This window comes from Nansenia antarctica, assembly GCF_963989245.1.
Source record: "Nansenia antarctica genome assembly, chromosome: 14".
Lineage (NCBI taxonomy): Eukaryota > Metazoa > Chordata > Actinopteri > Argentiniformes > Microstomatidae > Nansenia > Nansenia antarctica.
Genome location: NC_137684.1, coordinates 6,139,913 through 6,164,825, shown reverse-complemented (window position 1 = coordinate 6,164,825; position 24,913 = coordinate 6,139,913). Strand labels below are relative to the sequence as shown.

Here is a 24,913-nt window from a genome sequence, read left to right as displayed (position 1 = left end):
CATACATACTACAGAAATATACGACAATGCAAACTTTGATAACAAATGTTGCCGTCAGAGGACATCAATGTCCCTTCAGCCGTTGGGAACATGACGCCCCTGCTCTCAACAGTAGCCTGAACACGTGCGTGAAGTTAGCAGCCCGTGATTGTTGTATAGATAGGCCCAGCCTAATCCGTATGAAGCACAATAGACCAACTACGGTTGTCTCTCTGATGTTCAGCTGTAAATGTTATTTTCTGTATTGTGTTTTGACTGTGTTGAGTTTAATGGATTGCATGTGCTGTATGGGACTCTCTGTAGGTCCGCAATCAAAGCGAAGTGATTGGTTGTCCTGCTTTTCGTTGTGTAAGGGTTAGCCTATTATATTGCTTGCTCTCTGCCAATGCTTTTGATACAGTTTGCTTTTGTGAAACCAACCAGAGATATTTTTAGAACATTTTGATACAATCCTTTCGAGTAGATGCCTTGTGTATATTTCTGTTTACACCACGTTGGAATGTAGCTCATACTGTGGGTCCAACCATTGGTTTATATCACACAAGAAATGGGACAACTACCTAAGTTACCTTCCAAGAGAGAGAAAAAAAACATCGATTATGTTTCGTCTTCAGTATTTCTTTGACGCCTATTGCCTTTGCTTTTAATATGCTTTTGCTTTATGTGTTTGTATTCTGTTTTATTGGAGACTTTTACCTCAGACCCAGTTTTCACACAGTTCCCCACCATATAATCCATCTGTGATTTTATAGGCCAGACTTGAGCTGACAACATGAGAAATAATTGCTACGCCTATGGCAGCTAAAACAGTGATGAGGAGTTGTGCTGTGTGTAAGAAATCAGACTCAAACAACTTCATCTTGATTGAATACAACAACAGGTCAACTGCAACAAAACATCATCAGCAGATCAATACATTATGTCGGTTTTAAGGTGGCCAACTGTCATCATTCAAAAAGGTGTAGAACCTTTCTCTAAGTCTAAAAGATCGACATTTTAACTGCATTAGGTCTATATTGGAAAATTGCAGGTGAAAATGTGGTTGGTTTGAAAACAAACAGAGAATACTAGTAGATAACATGAAACTGTGACGAAATGTGATGGCTCCTGATGGCATGTTGCAGTTGACCCAACAGCTTTATTTTGAGTGTTTGTTTTCTGTGCTGATCTGGTCTAGCTCTGGTGAATATAGTGGGGAAGACAATTGAAAATAGCCAAACTATCACACTTCAACCAACCAGCAACCAGTACTACTCTCCTCTGCTACTGTATTGCTTTAAGTTGTGAGTATTTGCATCCAAATAAAAGTAGATTTTCATGAATCAGTGTTGTTATTATTTTGTCAATGAATGAAAGGAATGATAATGCCAGTCTACAGTGTATTGATATACAGTAAAGTGTATATATATATGTTACGGTACATGTGGGAATATGGCACATTTGGGAAAACTAGGGTTAGGGTTAGGTGCTAGGGTGACTTATTACATGCTGGCATGTCTAACCCTAACCTTAACCCTAACCCTACCCCTAACGTTAACCCTAGCATCCTAGCACCTAACCCTAGTTTTCCCACATGTAGTACCGTATTCCCACATGTACCGTAATACACTATATAGATATATGGGTCTATATTTAAAAAAAAAAATTAAAAAAAAAAAAATGGCTGAGGCACATCAAATATAGATATAGTAATTTAATAGGTTCATTAAATATTTTCATATTATCAACATTGACAAGACAAAAACAGTGCAAATTGTGGAATCCAGACATAAAATGCTTGATAATTGACAGTTATTTTACTTGATAATTGATATACGGTATGTAAAAGAAACAAATCAAAAATATATTTTCTTCTTTAAAATCTACCCAAGGCACACAAATGCCCGCAGTTGCAAAATCATGGTATAGTGTCATTTCATGGCCGCACCAAGCTACGCTAGCAGATAGAGCTAAATGAGCTGCAGTGTTTAAAAGTCTTGCAGACTGTAGTTCAATTGCAGAATTAGGATGCACAAAAAGTACACGTTTGTTCTTGTTTTGTTTTATTATATAATTTGTTGAATTAAATTAAGGCCTGCCTTAGTCATAACAATTGTTTTCAAGTGATTTAACATATTTTGGGGCTTGTGAAATTTATCCCATTTAGTCCCATTGATTTACTCAATCCTACATTATCCCATTTAATTTATTTCCCAATGATTGGTTCAAATAAAGGGCTCTGTCTCTCTCACACACGCACGCGCGCACGCACACACGCACACACGCACACACGCACACACGCACACACACACACACACACACACACACACACACACACACACACACACACACACACACACACACAGACACAATAACACACGTTTCAGTTATCAAGGACAATGTCAGCGTTTTGGTTAGCCCCTAGTCCAAGAAGGTCAGTGCTGTGACAGGAGGTAGGAGGGGGTTCAGTCCTCTCTGGGTGGTGTCAGTAGTGGGGGATGGGTCTCAGTGTGGCTCATCCAGGTCACTGTCCTGCAGCTTGGCATTGGCTCGAACCTCATCAAATGAGTATGTTTTTGATAACAAACCATTTCGAAAAACGGTGTGAAGCAGGTCCTGTGTAAAGAAAAGAGAGAGACTGAGACTCAGACAAAAGGCACTTTTTTAATCCTTTTCCAGCTACGATCACTTTAAAACAATAACAATAGCTGTATTGTTGTTATATTTACCTCAGAGAAAACAGTATGGACAGAGAGGATTTGTCTGTCTTAACCACTGATATTGACTGAGTTCAAAGTCTTGTTAATGAACTTACTTCACCATATTCCTCCAGGTCGCCCTTCCCTTCCTCCAGCGTCACAAACCCCCCTCCAGGTGTTCTGTGTAGAGAAAGACGACCTTTCTTTGACCTTTTGTTGGGATCAGCCACAGGGTCCTTAAACACATTCACCTGTATGAAAACAAGATTTGGATTCATTAACAACAGAGACTACAGATGAAAATCAGCTGGCTGGCTAAAACTGGCTGGCACATTTTCCAGAAATGTTGATGAATGTGTACTGTCCCTGTAAAAACGAAATTAGCGTCCTCTTTTGAAATATTTTGGAAGGCTGCCTTTTCCCGTTGTTCCAGGAACTTGGGGTTCCATTCAGAGACTTAGGGACTGTTCCCACTGAGGGACTGTTCCTACTGTCACTGTGACTCACCCCGAGGCCGTTGGTCACCACATAGCTGCACTTGAAGCAGCAGTTGAGCAGGTCTCGGGTCAGCTTCTGGAGCAGGGCTCCGCCCGACCCGAAGCTAACGTTCTCGATGCTCCATTTCTGCTGCTTCATCCCCTCCACTATCTGAGGGAGGAGATCACAACGGATGAGTTCAGAAACAACGTCCTCATCCTTCTGATCTAGACCATGATCGCTGGAGGCTGGGGGGGGGACCAGAAATTGGTGGACGGGCTCATTGTAATGGATTTGCCCTGCCTAACTATCTGTCTGTCTGTCTGTCTGTCTGTCTGTCTGTCTCTCAGTCCGTCTCTGTCTGTCTGTCTGTCTGTCTGTCCATCCCATGTAATACAATGAGCCCATCCACTGATTTCTCCCTCTACCAGAATCCACTTACCATGAAAGGAGAGACAGTGAGGGAGAGGGCAGGTTAGGCTGTCTGTCTGTCTGTCTGTCTGTCTGTCTGTCTGTCTGTGTCTGTGAGGGAGAGGGCAGGTTAGGGTTATCTGTCTGTCTGTCTGTCTGTCTGTGAGGGAGAGGGCAGGTTAGGGTTATCTGTCTGTCTGTCTGTCTGTGAGGGAGAGGGCAGGTTAGATTTATCTGTCTGTCTGTCTGTCTGTGAGGGAGAGGGCAGGTTAGGGTTATCTGTCTGTCTGTCTGTCTGCAGGTTAGGGTTATCTGTCTGTCTGTCTGTCTGTCTGTCTGCAGGTTAGAGACATTACCTTCTGAATAGTGTTGATGTCAACTCCGTCCCCCTGGATCACCCTGATGTAGGGAGGCAGCAGCCTGTACCCTCTGCTGTTCTCCTGGGTGGGGAACTTCTTCCCCAAGATTTCTAAGACCTTGAAATCAGCCAGAGGGAGACTATCAGAATCACAATCACAATCGCTTTTATTACATCCAATGTACAGGTACACAAGAGTACAATTCTGAATTGTAACCCTAAAATTGGCATTGCAGTAGTATACAAAAGCAACAATAATAGAACAAATTAAATAAGTAAAGTAAGTAATAATAAGGTAGAATAAGGTAATACAGTGATGGTAGTCGTACTACAGTGGGACCAGTCGTGCAAAATTCTGTATAGGTTAGATATTATGATGAAATGCAGTATCATACAATATACAATATAATACAGATATGATACAGTACAGGAAGTCAAGTAGTAATCAGGTAGTGTGCAGGTAGTCATATTATTTTTGCAGTAAGGATGGGGGAGACAGTCCATGTCCATGGTGAAGAGGGTACACGTCCATACATGTCCATGCATTAAATATTATGATTTGGGTAGTGGTGGTCTAGCGGATAGTGAGTTGGACTGATGATCAGAAGGCCATGAGTTCAAATCCTACCTGGGAACACCACCACTAGTGTGGCCTTGAGTAAGACACTTAGCCCTAAATTACTCCAGAGAGACTGTCCCTGTAATCTCTTAATTGTAAGTCACTTTGGATAAAAGCGTCTGCTAAAATGTAAAAAAAATATTTAAAGTTGATTCAGTGGAGTACCATTTTTTTGCATTTGCTCAGCAATGATTTGAGTGTTGTAACGATGAGGAAAGGCCTGAGAACCACGATCATAATGTTCAGTCATGTTACTCCTATGACCTTCTGACCTTCTACGACCTCTGAGTGAAGCATGCTGGGAATGTCCACCAGGAGAGGCTGGTGGAGGCAGAAATCGGAGGACGAGCTCATGATTTGGATATTTTTAAAATTGTTTTATATTGATTGTTATTTGATTGTCATTTGATTATATTGATTGTATTTGATTGTTTTAATGGCATATGCCATTCCATGCATTACAATGAGCCCATCCTCCGATTTCTACCTCCACCTCCACTAGCCTCCCCTGATGCCCACTCACCAGTGGCCATCATCACAAGCGTACCCCTATACTCTGAAATGCTCACCTTTAGCACGGTATCTAAGGGGTCTCCTGAGTCAGGGCGGATGATGATGGGCGCGTCCGCGCTGCGAGCCTCGACCAGAGCCCTGAGGTCCTCGCCCCAGATCTTCTCGCACGCGTTATAGATGTCATAGCTGTCGCTGACGATGGACACGGGCACAGAGGGGAACTGCTTCACTATGTGCTCAAACGCATCTCTCTCGCGATCCTTCCCCCAGGCGGTGATGGTGCTGTGAAAGGGAGTTTATAAAGTCACTATAAAGTCACTCAAACTGTCAACAATTTAGAGTGCCTGTGGTGACTTTATTCACCAAAAATGACGAGGCTTCATTTGGTAGCCAATCAGAGTAATCTAGGTAAACGCAGCAAAAAACACTTGACTCTCTTGGTGGTGAGCGTTCCGGAATGCTTTGGCAGTTGGTGAGTTAACACAAAGGTCTGGTAAATGACAATGTTTGTACAGTAGAGGGCAAACCTGAGATAATTTGAGTGATATTGCTTGAGGAACACTAAGGGAGGGTGTAATACAACACAAGACACAGAAGAGGGCGCAAAAGCTCAATCTTGAATACAAAAGTGAAACAATGAAATGTAACCCTAGTCTAATGGAGCTGTGTGAACTGTATTCAGACAATAGAAAGACAGCCGTCAAATCAAATATTGAATAAAACGGTGGGTAACTTTTTGCTTTATAGCCCAGTATTAAGCAGCAAGTACTAACTTAGAAAGTACTGTGTAAAACTCTCTGTTTCTTGTCGATTCACTGACTCACACACCACTATGTGCCATTTAGTACCAGGTAGTTACTGATGGTGCTTCTTTTATTGAGGTAACTACCAGAAGGTACCTCACCTCACACCCACATAGTTACCTAGTAACTAGGTAAACACCAGATAAATACTGTAAAGGGCTACCTGATGATACAACAAGTGTGACCGCTGTTGCCCTGCCTAACCAGTTCTCCCTGTGACCCAGGGTTACCTGTGCTCTGCGGCGGGTACAGAGTAGACCTGTGACCCAGGGTTACCTGTGCTCTGCGGCGGGTACAGAGTAGACCTGTGACCCAGGGTTACCTGTGCTCTGCGGCGGGTACAGAGTAGACCTGTGACCCAGGGTTACCTGTGCTCTGCGGCGGGTACAGAGTAGACCTGTGACCCAGGGTTACCTGTGCTCTGCGGCGGGTACAGAGTAGACCTGTGACCCAGGGTTACCTGTGCTCTGCGGCGGGTACAGAGTAGACCTGTGACCCAGGGTTACCTGTGCTCTGCGGCGGGTACAGAGTAGCCAGGGTTACCTGTGCTCTGCGGCGGGTACAGAGTAGACCTGTGACCCAGGGTTACCTGTGCTCTGCGGCGGGTACAGAGTAGACCTGTGACCCAGGGTTACCTGTGCTCTGCGGCGGGTACAGAGTAGACCTGTGACCCAGGGTTACCTGTGCTCTGCGGCGGGTACAGAGTAGACCTGTGACCCAGGGTTACCTGTGCTCTGCGGCGGGTACAGAGTAGACCTGTGACCCAGGGTTACCTGTGCTCTGCGGCGGGTACAGAGTAGACCTGTGACCCAGGGTTACCTGTGCTCTGCGGCGGGTACAGAGTAGCCAGGGTTACCTGTGCTCTGCGGCGGGTACAGAGTAGACCTGTGACCCAGGGTTACCTGTGCTCTGCGGCGGGTACAGAGTAGACCTGTGACCCAGGGTTACCTGTGCTCTGCGGCGGGTACAGAGTAGACCTGTGACCCAGGGTTACCTGTGCTCTGCGGCGGGTACAGAGTAGACCTGTGACCCAGGGTTACCTGTGCTCTGCGGCGGGTACAGAGTAGACCTGTGACCCAGGGTTACCTGTGCTCTGCGGCGGGTACAGAGTAGACCTGTGACCCAGGGTTACCTGTGCTCTGCGGCGGGTACAGAGTAGACCTGTGACCCAGGGTTACCTGTGCTCTGCGGCGGGTACAGAGTAGCCAGGCACAGGGTCCACGGTGCCATAGAACTTCTTGATCACACAGATGCCCGCTACCGTGTCTGTGCCTTTGAAGTTGACCAGGTGTGCCGACGCTCCCAGGCCAGCTGTCTGAAACCAACCAGAGGTTGAAGAACAAGAATAAACATCAAGAACAAGAACAAACAGTAGATCTGCCATCTATATCTGCAATATCATCATTATGCAATAGTTATGTGTGGCTCAGTTAGTACGGCATGGTGTACGGAGGTTGGGGTTGTGGGTTTGATTCCTTCCGGGACCATATATACAAATCAAATGTATGCACTCACTGTTCTATAAGTTGCTTTGAATAAAAACATCTGCTAAATGGCATATACAGAGCCGTAAGTATAGGAAAATAGGAAGCATACACCAACAGTTTGGATTTGAAATCAAACAGTTACTGTACTATAGGGTGGAAGTAGAGATTCTCAGCTTTAATTCAGTTGTTTTTTTTTCAGAATGGTTTCACCAACATGTTTAAAACATACTCCCTCAAGTAAAGCCATCATGTTTAGTATTTGTTTGACATCCTTTGCATGCAATAACTGCCTGAAGTCATTAATCCCCATTGATCCCACCAGCCACAACACAACAAACAATACTAGAGATAGACAGCTCTCTTGTGCCTGCACAGATCCTATGACATCACACACCTGACTAACCACCAACACCTGTCCAGCCAGCTATGACATCACACACCTGACTAACCACCAACACCTGTCCTGCCAGCTATGACATCACACACCTGACTAACCACCAACACCTGTCCAGCCAGCTATGACATCACACACCTGACTAACCACCAACACCTGTCCTGCCAGCTATGACATCACACACCTGACTAACCACCAACACCTGTCCTGCCAGCTATGACATCACACACCTGACTAACCACCAACACCTGTCCTGCCAGCTATGACATCACACCTGACTAACCACCAACACCTGTCCAGCCAGCTATGACATCACACACCTGACTAACCACCAACACCTGTCCAGCCAGCTATGACATCACACCTGACTAACCACCAACACCTGTCCTGCCAGCTATGACATCACACACCTGACTAACCACCAACACCTGTCCAGCCAGCTATGACATCACACACCTGACTAACCACCAACACCTGTCCTGCCAGCTATGACATCACACCTGACTAACCACCAACACCTGTCCTGCTATGACATCACACACCTGACTAACCACCAACACCTGTCCTGCTATGACATCACACACCTGACTAACCACCAACACCTGTCCTGCTATGACATCACACACCTGACTAACCACCAACACCTGTCCTGCCAGCTATGACATCACACCTGACTAACCACCAACACCTGTCCTGCCAGCTATGACATCACACACCTGACTAACCACCAACACCTGTCCTGCCAGCTATGACATCACACACCTGACTAACCACCAACACCTGTCCTGCTATGACATCACACACCTGACTAACCACCAACACCTGTCAGTTTTCCAATACTGCTGGTTCCCTGTAATGCAGTAGATAAGACTCTGTATACAGACGGTTGTACTTTCTAAATGGTGAAATCAATCTGATTTCAGAAAACATTAAATATTGAATTAAAGCTGAGAATCCCTACTTTAACCGCATAGTAATTGTTTGATTTCAAATACAAACTGTTGGAGCTAAAAGAAGACAAAATGCTTCCTCTTTCCAACACTCATGGAGGGCACTGTTTATATATTCCATAAATATAAATATTATTATTATTACTTTAATAATAAGAATGATTAGTGTTCCTACTACTACATAGTATGATATGATATGAAAACAAAAAGTAATTGGGCCAGAATTTTCAAATTCTCATAGATTTTGCTCTGCTAGGTAAAGTCCCTGACCAAAAATGATATAAATGTGCATGCCACAACTAGAGAGCATCAGTAACAATGCCATAAATAATTACCATGATTAGACCATAGGTGGCGCTATAATAACAAATAGAAAATGAAGTAACTTCACAATGCTAGCATTTCTACCCCGTTGTATGAACATTTATGAAACTTGGTACTTTCCTCATGGGGAACATATTTGCCTCAAAAACCCATAAAGTCCGCCATGATGGATTTTTCTGCAGGTGGAAAATGTGGCCAAACTCATAAAAAAATCACTTAAAATCAACTGTAAATCAGATTGGTCCGAAATTGTATATGAACATGCGTGGTGCACGTCTCTCTATAAGGTGTTAAAGAATAAGAGATTCATTTAAAGATATTGGAGAAAATTATATGAAAAAAAAAGAAATGTTCAAATGCTCTGAGAATTTGCCCTGCTACGTCAATATTTCTGGCAGTAAAACTCATCTTCTCATGACCTCTTTACCTGATTCAGTCAGATGGGGGTGGCATACTATGCTAGGCTTGCAGAATATAGTCTAAGCACATTATAAGTAGTGAAATGCTTGACATAAACTATACAACATGGTCATTAACTGGGGAAGGTTAATCCACAATGCATTTTCATATTTACGCTTAGTGTATATTATCATCATAGCATACATAGTGACTGGTACCTTACAGGCCATATTAGGTGAGTGGTCTACCCCCCTGTCTGTAGGTCTACCCCCTATCTGTCAATCCACAACATGTCTGTAGATCTACCCTGTGTCTGTCAATCTGTCGGAACACGCCCCATTGTCGCTTGCGGTTATATTTATTATTATTATTGTTGTTGTTATTATTATTGTTATTAACAACAGTTATACCTCCTGTACTACCATTGTTCACTGTATGTTAATGTATGAGCCTGTACCTCCTGAGATGAGACTCCCCTGTAGCCGAAGTCGTGCAGCTTGTACTCCAGGTCCTTCAGGCTCCCAGACGTGGCCAGCAGGTACCGGGCCAGGATCTTCTTCTGCTCCCTGGAGTTGGTGGCCACCGTGATGGGGTACCAGATCTGCACCAGGATCGTCTGGGAGAGGAAGATGGACGGAAGAGAGAGGTGAAGAGGTCAGGAGATCTTTGGACTGTATGTCTGTCTGTCTGTCTCTCTGTCTGTCTGTCTCTCTGTCTGTCTGTCTGTCTCTCTGTCTGCCTGTCTGTCTCTCTGCCTGCCTTTCTGTCTGTCTGTCTGCCTGTCTCTCTGTCTGTCTGTCTGTCTCTCTGTCTGTCTGCCTGCCTGTTTACCTGTCTGTCTCTGTTGCTGTTTTGATATAATAACCTGCAAGGGACAATGAGATCATGACCTCAGTAAAAAGGCACCAGTCATTCCTCAACGTCACTCAGTGTCATTAACTGATAACCTAAATAACTTTATTATCAAAAACAGACTCTGCTGTATCTCAGTGATTACGTTGATGGCCATGAGTACATTTCACATGCCGTGTGCTATTGGTTAAGAAAATAATCCAGTAGCTACTCACATGCTTTCAATTCGTCAGTTTGACCTTTAGACGCTGACTCACCCTCTCTCTCTGACTTTCAGACTTTCTGTTTGTCTGTCTGTCTGTCTCTGTTGAATGTGATGTCATAACCTGTATGCGAATATGACCTCAGTTCATGACCCCAGGCTTGGGGTCAACTGTGAGAACATGGCTCAGTTTTTGATTTTTTTTAAGACTAAGAGTCTGAATACATTAGAATAAGACTTAGAGTTAAATACAACCTTCCTTTACAAATTGTATCGATAAGAAAAAGGTTTTAATCGCAGTGTTTACCATTAATTACTTACGAAAGACTTTATAGGGTCCACCCACCACACAGTATCCCACAAAATCCTGTGGGAAGCCCTGAATAGTGTAATAATCCTTCAGTGACCTTGTATCTGACGGATGTTATGTCTGTAATCCTGCATTGATAAGGAGCCATTGGCCTTGTTATGATGTGCGCTACGTATAAATAGACAACAAGGCACAAAGCTTCCGTCCAAATGACGCTGTACATGGGGAGGCAGGTGGAGGTATGGAATGAGGAAATAGATCAAACACATGTTGTGCAATGTAATGGAATGTATGGAATGGAATAAGGAATGGTGTTTGATACCATTCCTCATTCCGTTCCATGCATTACAATGAGCTCATCCTCCGAGTTCTACCTCCACCAGCCTCCACTGCATTGCACACAGTATCCAAAGGACCCTCGTCAGATCTAAATGTAAGTTAGTGACTCATGAGGCACAATTACAGTACGGTACCTAACAGTCCTTTAAAGATAATAATATAATATATGCCATTTAGCTGATGCTTTTATCCAAAGAGACTTACATTGCAGTGAGACATTTTCCAGATTTTTCACATTCATACATTTTTCAGTATACCAGCGGGAATCGAACCCACAACCTAAGCATCCAACTGAGCAACTGGTGCAATGAAAGTATGTGTGAGCTGACTTAAGTTAAGTGACCAAACATGCTAATAAAACATCAACATGCTAAAAACACATAACTACCGGTACACATAATTAGATCACACAGTCCTTGCTTTTGAACACGTCCTAAAACAAAGGTTTGTTTACAAGTCATGCATCACTTACCCAGTAGCCTATGGCAGACGATAGAGTGAATCTAATTCACAAAAGATTAGATTTGAATTCACTAAGTATTTAGTGATCCTAAAACTGTTGTTTGTTATATCGCAGTGTTTCCTCTATATGCATTTATTGGTGGCGGGCCGCCACGAATGAATTTCCTCCGCCACGAATTGATTCAGTCCACAAAAAACCAAAACAAAAATACCAAAAAAGATTTTTTTTTAGCTGATTAAAATATATATTATCCTAGATCAGCGCTATAATGGATGTTGACTAAAAGTGCACCTAAATCCACGCCCATCTCTCTCTAACCGCTGATCCAAAATCAGATTAATGACATTAGGGCTACTCCTGATTGGTCTAAATGTGAACCGGCATGAGAACCGTGCAGACTCAACCATCCCCGCTCAGCTTCCGAAATGCTCGGCCTGTGTTTTCTCCTCGCAAATAACGGGCTAAAAGTCACCGGTAGTACCATCTAAAAGATACAAAAAGCTGATCTAGCTAGCTAGGTGCACAAATAAGATATCACGTTAAATAACAGCGACAGATGGATGGATTTTTCAAGAAAAAAGATGTCCCAGACACTTCAAACATTGCTGAAGCTAGCAGTGGCTATGAGCGATACGAAACTGCATGGCTGGGTGTCGTATTGCAGGATTTAAGTTTCTCTATATATTTCGGGACGAGGAGCAGCATGGCATGGTCGGACCTTCCCAGCGGTGCCCTCGGGAACGAACGGTAAGCCTCGTTGATAGTAACGTAGCAGTGGTCTAGTATGTTAGCTCCTCTGCTGGGGCATGACACCTGTTGTTTGTAATTGGGAAGTTCTGTTGGTGAGATTAAAATCGCCGAGCACAATAACTGCTGCGTCGGGATTAGAGTTTTCCACAGAGGAGATGTAGGTAATACTTAGGACATTGCAATTGAAATTGCGTTCAAAGTAAAACACACACACGCAAATATTGACAGTAGAGCTTGGCTTGATAGTGTATATCCCCACTGTGCTGGGTCGCCTCCACACCTGGCACCACAGGGGTAATAAGACTGCTGTCTGTGGATTAGTTCGAAAAAAATGTGTCCAATACAACGTTGTAGTTGTTTAGTACAAATGGGTCTATAGCAGCTAGGTAACATTAGTCCTGTATCAGAGTTGTGTTGTTGGGTCTTGTAGCAGGGTTAGCTATAGCAGCTAGGTAACATTAGTCCTGTATCAGAGGTGTGTTGTTGGGTCTTGTAGCAGGGTTGGGTTAGCTATAGCAGCTAGGTAACATTAGTCCTGTATCAGAGTTGTGTTGTTGGGTCTTGTACAGTTGCTCAAAATGCAGATAAGAGAAAGTATAGGCTAATATCAAACAACAATCCTAGAGATGACTAACTCAAACGTACGCATAACTAAATAAAAGCAGGCCAACTAACGACAGCTACACACCCTCAACTGGGAACATAAAGGATAAATTAATTTTGCAATCGAATGTGTCCTACAGCGACAGCTGGTCGTGCAAATGAGGATCTGGGAAGATTTTTGTAGCTTTTTTAATTTTTTTGCCATCCTCCCTCTAGTTTGAAATTCGGTCGTTGTTTTGAGCACGCGCGTTTCATGCGCGTCGCGCGCGCACACGGACCTATCCGCCACCAATGGAAAAAATCCTGGAGGAAACACTGTATCGAGTGGGCACTTCAACACTTCGTAATATGCGGAAAAACGGAAAACAACATAAAAAAATGTTATTCCTTGAGCAAAATGACAATTGTGAGACATTCCCCCTTTCTTCAGCCGGCATCACAAATTACCGTGTCTCCTACTTTTCTGCAACATATTTCTGATTGTTTTATATTTCTGACAGTTTAAGAATGACTTATTAGCAAAAAAGACCTTGGTCTCAGTAGGACCCCCTGTTTAAATAAAGGACTAATAATAATAATAACTAACTTCTCATACAGACAGTAACCTGATAATTAACATTTGGGCTGAGAGACAGTCTGTTGTACTGTACAATGACAGCTAGCAGCAGCAGTAGGGCAGAGAAAGGTCAGTCATAATGAGGACATATTTAGAACAGGCATATTTTGGACAGTCACAGTGATGTCATATTTAGAACAGGCATATTTTGGACAGTCACAGTGATGTCATATTTAGAACAGGCATATTTTTGGACAGTCACAGTGATGTCATATTTAGAACAGGCATATTTTTGGACAGTCACAGTGAGGTTATATTTAGAACAGGCATACTGTATTTCGGACTGTCATAGTGAACAAACACAGTTGTGATTTTAGAGCAGGCAGTACACTGGCCAGCTACAGGAGGAGGAGTGCTCAGGCCCAGATGCCAGGGTTTACATTGCACTGACCTCCACCCAGTTGGTGAGCCAGTAGCACTCGGGGTCCGTGCTCTCCACGGTGAAGAGGACGTTCCCACGCGGGATCACACTGCCCTCTGGCACCGCCTTGATCTCCACAGGGAGGTGGCCATCATACTTCTGTAATGTTAGGAGAACACGGGGCTTAACACTACAGCATGATAAGACTTGCTCTTCCAAATAGACACACACACACGCAGACACACATCGAGCACACATGCGCACCCACACGCACATACACACGTGTGCGCACGCACACACACACACACACACACACACACACACACACACACACACACGTGCAAACATATTGCAAAAAAGATAAGGGTGTTTGTTTGTTTCCATCCAGTGTATTTAGCTTCTGCCTCACCTCCAGAATGTAGTTCCAGCCTTGCTCATTGAAGACGTCATCCTGAAAGTGTTCTCGATAAACTTCCTTTGCTTCTTTGATCTTCTCAGGAGTGACCACCTTCCCTAAGAACCCAACAAATGTAGGACAGGAAAAAGGTGTGACAGATGGCTGGGAGAGTGCTTTAAACACACACACACACACACACACACACGAAATGTATGCTGAAAAACACAAGAGACAACATTGGAAACCTTACACCATTTACGGATGATGAGGACCTCCTACTCCCATTGTTTTACACTTAAACTGTGTTCAATTGTGGTTTAGCAACCAAGTCCAAATCATCTCAATTACTGACTTTCCAGGTCTGTTAGTATGTTGACTGTAACTAACTATCCTTTGAGAAAGAACTCATCTTGATCTGGAAACGTCCTGAACATGCATTAAAGTGAGCTATAAGAAATAGATTCTCTGCTTTTTCTGTTGTTGTTGAGTGCTCGAAATCCATCCGACCTCGAAATAGTCCTTTTGGAAGTTTGTCTTGGTAACTCCTACTCATGACTGACCTATCCCTACAAGCCCTTTATGAGTGACACACATCTTACCTTTCAGATATTTATGGAGAATATACTGCAATCCATAAAACACCGTTTTGTCGTATTTCACTTTATGGTTCTTGGTGGATTCGGTCTTCTGTGCGCGGCACTCAAAGTAGGAGTAGACTTTACTGGTGTTGGGAGGATACTGCTTATAGTGGGTGACCTGAAATGAGAACCAAAATAATACAGGAGTCAGTTTCCCGAAAGCTTCGTAGCTTAAGTCGTACTTAATTTCTCCCGACAAGCCAGACGCAAAGCAGCCAGCTGAGAGTAACATCTGTCAAATCAATGTTTGCAGGTCAATCTGCTGAGGGGGGAGAAATAATGAAATTTGCTAAATGAAGGAGAGGCATGAGACCCGATCATCACAAGAAATAAAGTACTAAAGCTACGAAGCTTTCGGGGGAAACTGACCGCAGTTCATGAACCCCAGATGAACTCATGAATGAGTTGAACATTTCAAATACTGTTCACAATTGCTATTACATTGCTATTACACATACAGTAACAACGTGCAACATTGTGTAATAGCAGCTGGTGCATGAAGTAATGTGTATTGTATCAATTACTCAATTACATTTGTACAAAGGCCCTACCTCGTTTAGCCTCTAATTTATACATCTGTATACACCATACTGTACATATCTACCTTAACTGTACATAGCTTCTAACTGCCATCCAGCTCTATACCTCTAAGTACCGTACTTGCCATACTGTACCTGTCACCTAACAGCATCGTGTTTTATATCACTATTTGCACGTCTGGTTAGATGCTAAACTGCATTTCGTTGTCTTCCATTTGTACTCTGCAATGACAATAAAGTTGAATCTAATCTAACACTGATCACACTTATACTATTACAAACCATGTATAAATGACTGTTGTCTGACATAACAACGCTGTCTGTATGATATAATAATTCCTCTGTTTAGTGCGCAGCACAATCAATGTTTGCTCAGGGAGGCACATTCCCTGTGAATAGTATACGTCTGGAAGTTCATCTAGAGTCTACAGTTTTGAAGAATTGTGTGGTATTTCCTCTGTATACACTATGCTGTAGCAGTAGATCATTGTTTTGTTGGTTGTCACTGTGTTTCTTGTTTATTTATATCATGTTCTTATATCACTATTTGCACTTTTGGTTGGATGCTAAACTGCACTTCATTGTATAGTACTAGTACTCTGCGATGACAATAAAGTTGAATCTAATCAAATTGAATCTAATCGAATCTAACATCCACTGTGTTGAAATGCCATAAAAGCAAATGTACAGGATGTGAAAACAAGCAATAAAAGCTGGTCTTATCTTATAAACTATAACTCATACAGGGATTTGGCCTGAGGGAGGAGACTACCTTGAGTCTACGATAAAATACATGAATCATGATAAGTAAATCCTTTGGTACACACACAAAGTACCCAGGTTAAAAGGGACTTCTTTGAAGTCTAATAATGCCTTTAGTCATGATATAATTACTTTGTTATGTCCTAACAAATCAGTCTTCCTCTTTGCATGTCTTTGACCCTTGACCTTTTGTATCACTGGCTGCGGCTTCATCCTACCCTTCTCTCACCCCACTTACCCTGAGGGGAATGCTACCTCTAAATGTCACCCTCTATACCATTTCTCCAAACCTCTCCCAGCCCCTTCTGTTTGGGACCTGCCTGCACTATCCCATACAAAAAGCACAACACAAAACACAGACACAAACAGAAATGCAGACACACACCAAAACACAGACACCAACAAGACACAAAGACACAAACTAGAAACACAGACACAAACTAAAACACAAAGACACAAACTGAAAGCTGCCAAGAACGGTTACTCTTATTGATGCGGAAGCTTGTGTTGTTTGCTAATGACCAGCTCCAGGGAAAGGACAGTTATTATATTCTGAATGACTGAGATTGAGTTCATTCTTGTTTCCTAATCCCTTCATTCATTAGACAAGTTCAGAGCTCAGGTTGCACAGGAACACATCACATACCCACAACATGTGACTGTTCTGTTGCCAAGAATAATGATGGTATAGTGACATTCATAACAGTGATTGTTGTGGAAATAAAAATAGCTCCAGGTCAGCTCACCCCGTGTGTGGGCTTGGCTCCTAGGACCCCGACTGTCAACACATTACTAAAACACAATCCAGAACCCAGTATTTCAAAACAAGGAATCTCGATCAGAATGATTTCTGATCGGTTTCTTTTTTTTGCTATCCTGGATCAGATCGAGCTGGCTGTCTTTCCTTATTATTTCTTAACTTGAATGAATGAATGAATGAATGAATGAATGGTCTTCGAATGGTCTTTATTGTCATTGATATAGTACAGGTACCAAACAACGAAATTTGGGAGTGGGGGCTCCCCTGGTGCTAGGAAAAAAATACTAAAACAAGAAGGGAAAAGAGCTGGTTTACATAAATAAAGGCTATGTACACTATCCACTATACTATACTATACAAATAAACACTGTGCTGTACTCTATGCTATGCTATACCTATTCTAACATTTCCTATCTCTGAACCTTATGTACACGAGGGTTGTCATATTGCACATAGTATTGTTGCACATTCATTTAAAGTGTCGCAGTTTGCAGGTTTGAAATGTACACAGTTGTATTTCAGTATTGCACTTAACTTCTGCCAGATAGATCTGATACTGGGCAGCAAAATACAAGTTTTGAAATCCTGGGCCTTGGGTAGCCTATGTTCTGTTGAAAAAGACGGTCTGAACATGTATTGCGTTACTGCATAATTGGCTAGAAATTAGAACCTGATGTTGGGATCTATGAGACGATATATTCGTTGTATTTATTTATGTTTTATGAAAGCACATTTCTACAGCGCGCAGGTCCCATTGGGTCATTACAATGGTTCAATAACTGACGTCATCAATCACCAAGTTACATAACAAGGCGCTCTCGGTTTTAGGTGATGTATGAATGACATCATGACATTTATGAAAATCATTGTGACCTCCAAAAGAAACGGGAAAGCAAGGATGTTGTTTTGTTGCCACTTCGTGACGTTAGAATTATAAGGTTCTATCTCCATTTTTGTCAAAATTTAGTTTTTTACATAATCTGATCCATTAGGTGTTTATTAATGCCTGTGTGGTGCTATTTTTAAAATGTTGACATTTTTGAGTTAGTAATTCATAAAACACAAAGGTTCCATCTCACAGAACATAATGGAATGTAAAAACTTTGACGCTCAATATCTCTGAACTGCCCTAAACGGAGATAGAACCTTATCATTCTAAACTCACCACTTGTCGCCCAGCGTTTACTGGAAAAAGAAACTTCCATCGCTACTTTCACTTTCATTTCTGCCGAAGGTGGCAACACAGTTGAAACCTCAATTGTAACTTCCAAAGTCAAAGTGACATTATTTTATTATTATTCTTTGGATTTCAGGTGACCACCGTTCTCGAACCAATCATAGCCAGAATAGTCAAGTAACCAAAACAAGAACGATTTGTTTGTGCTGCCTTCCAACATCCACACCACCCACAGACAGACTGGGTTTGAACCATCAAACCTCACCAAACTTCAAGGACTTCTGGAGCAATTTCAAACAAAACAAAAGTCGCCTCTGACCACCTATGGGCATTGCATAAGCCCACTCACCTTGTAGGAGTCCGTCGCCAGCAAGACGTTGAAGTTTGCAGTGTGCTCCATGTTCCCTCGTGACTGTAGTGGCGCATCTGTCACTGTGCGAATGTTCCGCTGAGGGGCGGGGACGCACCATCAGGCTCTGACGACGGGATGGGGTACAATAAACCGTGACGTTAAAGGTTCTATCTCCATTTTTGTCAAAATTGAGTTTTTTACATAATCGGATCCATTAGGTGTTTATTAATGCCTGTGTGGTGTTATTTTTAAAATGTTGACATTTTTGAGTTAGTAATTAATAAAGGTTCCATCTCACAAAACATAATGGAATGTAAAAACTTTGACGCTCAATATCTCTGAACTGCCCTAAACGGAGATAGAACCGTATCATTCTAAGCTCACGAAACGGAGGTGGATTTCCATGGAATTCGGAGGAAATAAGAGTGCATCTCAATAGTCTTAAGTGGCTCCCTCTCCTCTACTTATTTCCTTCAACTACACTGATCTAAAAATAAAAACACGGGATAAGTGACAGCAATTTGGTGTACTTCTGATGTGGTACTGACACTCACCGACCCAGTTCCAACAGAACAATACAGAAAGTACCGGAGACAATTAGGAACTTTCAGACGATTGAGATTATACCCAGGCTCATTCATGGTAATAGATGCCATGTGGCGCGAGAGATGATTTGTAATCACACTCTCGTGATGTGTTACTGTAGCCTTGCCTGAGACTATTCACTTAGTGTCTAAGTGTCGCCCTGAGACCGTGGGGATATCCTCTTGGCTCAGTGGTAGATGCTTGGGTTTTCCACTGGGGGAAACCCAGGTTCAAACCCCGTCTGTAACATTGGTGCTGCCTGTGACCCCTATGGATCTTCCCAGGGGGGCGTCAATGTAGCAGAGGTGATTTGGACTCACACTCTTGTGATGAGATAGCCCTGCCTGAGACATGTTTACATTAACATTTATATGTTTACCATTTAGCAGATGTTTAGATTAACATTTATATGTTTACCATTTAGCGGACGCTTTTATCCAAAGCGACTTACAATTAGAGACTACAGGGACAGTCTCCCTGGAGTAACTGAGGGCTAAGTGCCTCCTCTTCTGATCACCAGCCCAACTCACTACCCACTACTAGGCCACCACTACCCCCATGTCACCCTCTTGGCCTAAGGGGCAGGGCCCAGCCATGAAAAGTATGACATTTCATCCATGTCAAAGTTTTCTCAGTGTTGCTGGAAAACAATAATGTCTGTCTGTATATAATTATCCCTCTGTGCTCTGTGCAGGCCGAACAATTATATCAACAAAGTCTCATTCATGAAGCGGACAGCGTAGGCGGACGTCCCCCACAAGGCTGGCTGTGCTCAGAACGGTTCAAATGCCATATTGACACAGAGAACAGATAGATATCAAATCACTTCACTGGCTCCCCGTCTCCCTCAGAATTGAATTCAAGGTCTCCCTCCTCACCCACCAGTGCATCCATGGAACTGCCCCCCCCTACCTCAAGGAACTCCTCCATACCCCTCAGACCTCCTCACACACCCTCCGTTCTACTGCCACCAACCTCCTCAAGACCCCCAGGACCAAGCTCCGCACCATGGGAGATCGGGCCTTCTGCTCGGCTGCTCCCAGGCTGTGGAATGCTCTCCCTGACCACCTAAGGGCACCACAGTCTGTGGATGCTTTTAAACGAGGCCTTAAAACCTGCCTTTTTTAGCCTTTTAATTGAAAATGTTTTTTGCTTTATCTTCCTGTGTTGTAGCACTCTGAGATTTTATATGTAAAGTGCTTTTATAAATAAAATATATTATTATTATTATTAGATATCACAATTGTCACCTGGAAAAACAAACCAAAATGATTATGTACCATTGGAGTGGTTATGCCAAATCAAACTTGACAAATGTCTCCGTTAATACCTGCTTCAGAGCATTGCTGCAGGTCATAATGAAGTCAGTCTGTATCATAACACTAATGCACAGTTTGAATAAAATGAATAATTGTTTATTGCCATGCAATCAACTTGTCAGTTAATTGTTGGAATTTTGTATTTTTGGCTCTAGACAACAGGGTCAGCCATAGTCAGCACCCCTGGAGCAATTAGCGGTTAAGTGCCTTGCTCAAGGGCACATGCAGCTTCCTCCTGAGGTGGGGATCGAACCAGCGATCTTCTGATTGCTAGTAGCCGGCCTCTCTCACCTCTCACCGCTAAGCTACTGCTCCTCCCAACACGCAGTTTGCCTTGAAGGTCTATATATGCATAGTTGTAGTGATTTGTTCTCTCTCTCTGAGCTGACATTACTCTGATTGAATGGTGGTTGTGTCTTGACAACTGTGCCTAGTCAAGCCAGTCTGTGGGCATTTTAAAACATTATAAGAAGGGTTTCAGAGCCAGGTGAACTGCCTGGGGTTCCTGTGTGTTGATAGTCTGTTAACATGTCATGTTGATCTTAATTCTTCTAGTATTATGACTGCCAATAGCCCTTGGCCCTAGCATAAATTACTTTTTCTTGCTATGACTGATGATTTACTTACTTAGTATTTGTTGTAAGTCGCTTTGGATAAAGGCGCCTGCTAAATGCCAACAATGTCAATGTCAATGTCAATGTTGACATAGATAATATACTGTATACTAAAGTTATCACAATCCTTATTAGGAAAAACTAATTAGTGTGGTATGTACCATGGGAGGGGTTAAGCCAAATCAAGTCAAAATCAAACTTGGCAGATGTCTCCCTCAGTGCTGTACCTATTTACCTATCAGTGCTGTACCCTCAGTGCCGTACCTATTTAGCAGCAATGCCACAAGTCATAATTAGGTCAGTCAATAATGGAGAATGAGAACACGTTTAATTAACCAATTATGCTTTAGACACTAAGTCAAGCGTGACAGTTTGTCCCGAAGGGCTACAGTTATACGCATAGTTATAGTCATACCTGTGGTGTGGTAGTAAACTGATCTGTTCTTTCACTCTACGGTGGAATTAGTCTGATTGAATGGTGTTTAGATGTTGCCTTGGCAACTGTGCCCAATCAGACCAGTCTGTGCCTAATCAGACCAGTCTCTGTGGGCATTTTTAAAACCCCGCCCCCAGGACATGTTTTCCTTGAACTGGTAGGAAGTGTCTCAGTAGGGCTTTCACACCGCCAAGGAACCGTGCCGGTTCGCGTTCCCGAACCTAGTCTGGAACCAGTCTGTGCGTTCAGGCCGAAAATAAATTGGTCGCAGCCTGAAAAGTTGATTCGCAGCTGGAACCAGAATATAGTGGTTCTCAGCATTCAGTGGAGTCTGAGCCGTCACCAGCACGTTCCACTGGAGGTTCTAAAGTTCGGCATATTACATTTGCATTACATTTTTTTGTATTTAGCAGACGCCTTTATCCAAAGTGATTTACAACAAATACATTTGTCTGAGTAAGTAAATCGTCTATCCTCAGTCATCATAAGAAATAGTGATCTATGCCAAAACCAGGCAGCTACAATGCTAGAAGAAGGAAGAATTATTATTAGTGTTCCTACTACTACTACTACTACGTAGTAGAAACAGTATTGTTATTGGTGGTATACTTCTTCTTATTCTTTTCCCCGCTTTGGTCAAATAGCTCAAAAAGTTCCTGACCAAAAATGCTATAGATGTGCATGCCACAACTAGAGAGTGTCGTATATTTTTACACATTAATAGCCTTCTTATATAACGTATATCTTACACATATATTCACGTATATTTTACACATATTACACGTATATTTTTATTACTTCATATATACTTTATTAAATACTTTTATTTCATTACAAACGATCTCGGGAAGATTTTCAATTGTCGCACATGCGCAGTCACACACACACGCACATGCACGCCCCCGAGGGTCTAGGCCAATCAGAGGCCTAGAAGGAAGGATCATGATTGGCCAAGAACATACTGTGATGTGATTGGCTGAGGGCCGCTATAAAACCTCTGTGCTGAGTCTGGAGCGGTCTGTCTGCTGACTACCTCGAATCACGTTGTGACTGTTTCGTGTGCCTGTAATCTGAGGACCCGATCTTTTTTGAATAAATACTTTTAAACTTTGGCCAGGAGTTTTTACCTCTTCTTTAATCACTGAAACAGAGAAATATTCGACATAAGCATCAGTAACTATGACAGAAAGAATGACCATGATTAGACCATAGGTGGCCTATAATAGCCAAAAGTAAATACGGTAATTAACTTCAGAATGCTGGCATTTCCACTCTGTTGGATGAAAATGTATGAAACTTGGTACATATGTGTCTTTCCTCATGGGGAACATGTTTGCCTCAATAACCTGTAAGGTCCGCAATGATGGATTTTTCTGCAGATGCAAAATCTGGCCAAATGTATCAAAATTAACTTAAATCAACTGTAAGTCTGATTGGTCCAAAGAATGCCATCTGAACATGCGTGGTGCACGTCTCTCTAGGTGTTCAGGGATAAGAGATTCATTCCAAGATGGCAGAGAAAATTATATGAAAACAAAAAGTAATTGGGCCAGAATTTTCAAATTCTCATAGATTTTGCTCTGCTAGGTAAAGTCCCTGACCAAAAATGCTATAAATGTGCATGCCACAACTAGAGAGCATCAGTAACAATGCCAGAAATAAAATTCACTTAAAATCAACTGTAAGTCAGATTGGTCCGAAATTGTATATGAACGTGCGTGGTCCACGTCTCTCTATAGGGTGTTAAAGGATAAGAGATCCATTTAAAGATATCGGAGAACTGTAAATGCCTCCAATGCATCTTCGGAAAAGTGGCGAGAACAAAGACGCGCATCTTTATGCAGTTGGGTTCGTCCACATGCATCTTCCCACTGCTTTCTCCTCTTCCGCTCATTCACTAACCTTGTCATTGCCTCTATGCTGCATATTGATTCCATTCAGCTTAACATTATATATCGTTCACAAATAGCCTACACAGACAACTTTACTCTGGTTCATATCACTTAACATACTCTATTAAGAGATTAATATATTGAAAACATATACCTCCCATGTCTGATTAACAATGCATCTTGGCACTACGATGTGTTACCACGTTGAAGCATTTCCAGATATCTAAAAAAAACAGGCCTTTGAAATTTGACCATTTTGGCTAAAAGCTAAGGCTAATGCTAATATAGCACATTAAAACTCATCTTCTCATGACCGCTTTACTTCAGTCAGATGGGGGTGGCATACTATGCTATGCTTGCAGAATATAGTGTAAGCACATTATAAGTAGTGAAATGCTTGACATAAACTATACAACATGGTCATTAACTGGGGAAGGTTCATCCACAATGTCTGCTTAGTGTATATTATCATCATAGCATAGTAGCCTATGTATATCAGGCCATAATTAGGTGACTGGTACCTTACAGGCCCGTGGTCCTAGGGTACTTCATAATATCCTAACTTAGTATATCATGAGTTCAACTTGGTATTAGGTGAGTGATCTACCCCCCTGTCTGTAGGTCTACCCCCTATCTGTCAGTCTACAACCTGTCTGTAGGTCTACCCCGTGTCTGTCAATCTCACCCCATTTATGGTTATGAGGGCATATCTGTAGGAATACGCCCAATTGCCGCTTGCAGTTATATTTATTATTATTTGTATATATGGTAGAGGGGTAGTGGGGATGAGGAGGTATATATTAGTTCTAAAATTGAAAGAGAATGCCTGCTATGTATACTGTCATACTGCAGGAGTCAACATTCCAGTTAAAATGTTATCGAAATAATTTGTCACACAAGTTCCATAATGTATGTGGTGTGTGTCAATGAGCAAAGCAGGTCCACGATGACTTCCTGCTTGTGACTTTCAACCAAGATTGTTGTGGCAATGTAGTGGCTGGCATTACATTACTGTACACTCAATTCTGTTTTTAACTTTTGCACTATAAATACTGTGTACTGTAGTATGTGCCAGCAGTCCCTTTTTTAACCAGAAGATGGCAGTAGTGCATCTGTGATCTGTACACGGTCCAGCACGTCTATGGGACAGTAAGCAGAAACAATCCCAAGGAAGTGAGCACCAGAGAGATTCAAATGAGAGGAGGCTGGTGGAGGTAGAAATCGGAGGACGGGCTCATTGTAATGCTTGGAACAGAATCAGGAATGGGGTCAGACACACATTTGATACCATTCCTCATTCTTCATTCCTCATTCCTGATCCGGTCCATGCATCACAATAAGCCTGTCCTCCTGTTTCGACCTCCACCAGCCTCCCTCTAATTATCCTACCCAACCCCACTGCACAATGCCCGCTGTACATACCCTTTTATCAGGCCATGTGACACACAAATTAGATTTTTCAATATGATTTAATTATGTTGATATTGTCCAACTCCTCTCTCTATCTCTGGTCTGTCATGTGTGTGTTGTGTG

At 42.5% G+C, this 24,913-nt stretch overlaps 1 protein-coding gene across 1 annotated transcript; it reads right to left on the bottom strand.

Annotated features, from left to right (window-relative positions):
* Positions 1 to 1,781: 1,781 nt before the first annotated feature.
* On the bottom strand, positions 1,782 to 18,582 carry LOC308169796 (nicotinamide phosphoribosyltransferase-like; the record flags this gene model as incomplete). Its single annotated transcript, XM_080544543.1, has 11 exons — positions 1,782 to 2,595; positions 2,795 to 2,929; positions 3,186 to 3,326; positions 3,923 to 4,042; positions 5,113 to 5,338; positions 7,038 to 7,174; positions 9,871 to 10,029; positions 13,940 to 14,068; positions 14,319 to 14,422; positions 14,906 to 15,062; positions 18,532 to 18,582. 11 exons carry the CDS (start codon positions 18,580 to 18,582, stop codon positions 2,485 to 2,487), a joined length of 1,470 nt encoding a protein of 489 aa, XP_080400669.1. The 3' UTR covers positions 1,782 to 2,484.
* Positions 18,583 to 24,913: the final 6,331 nt, after the last annotated feature.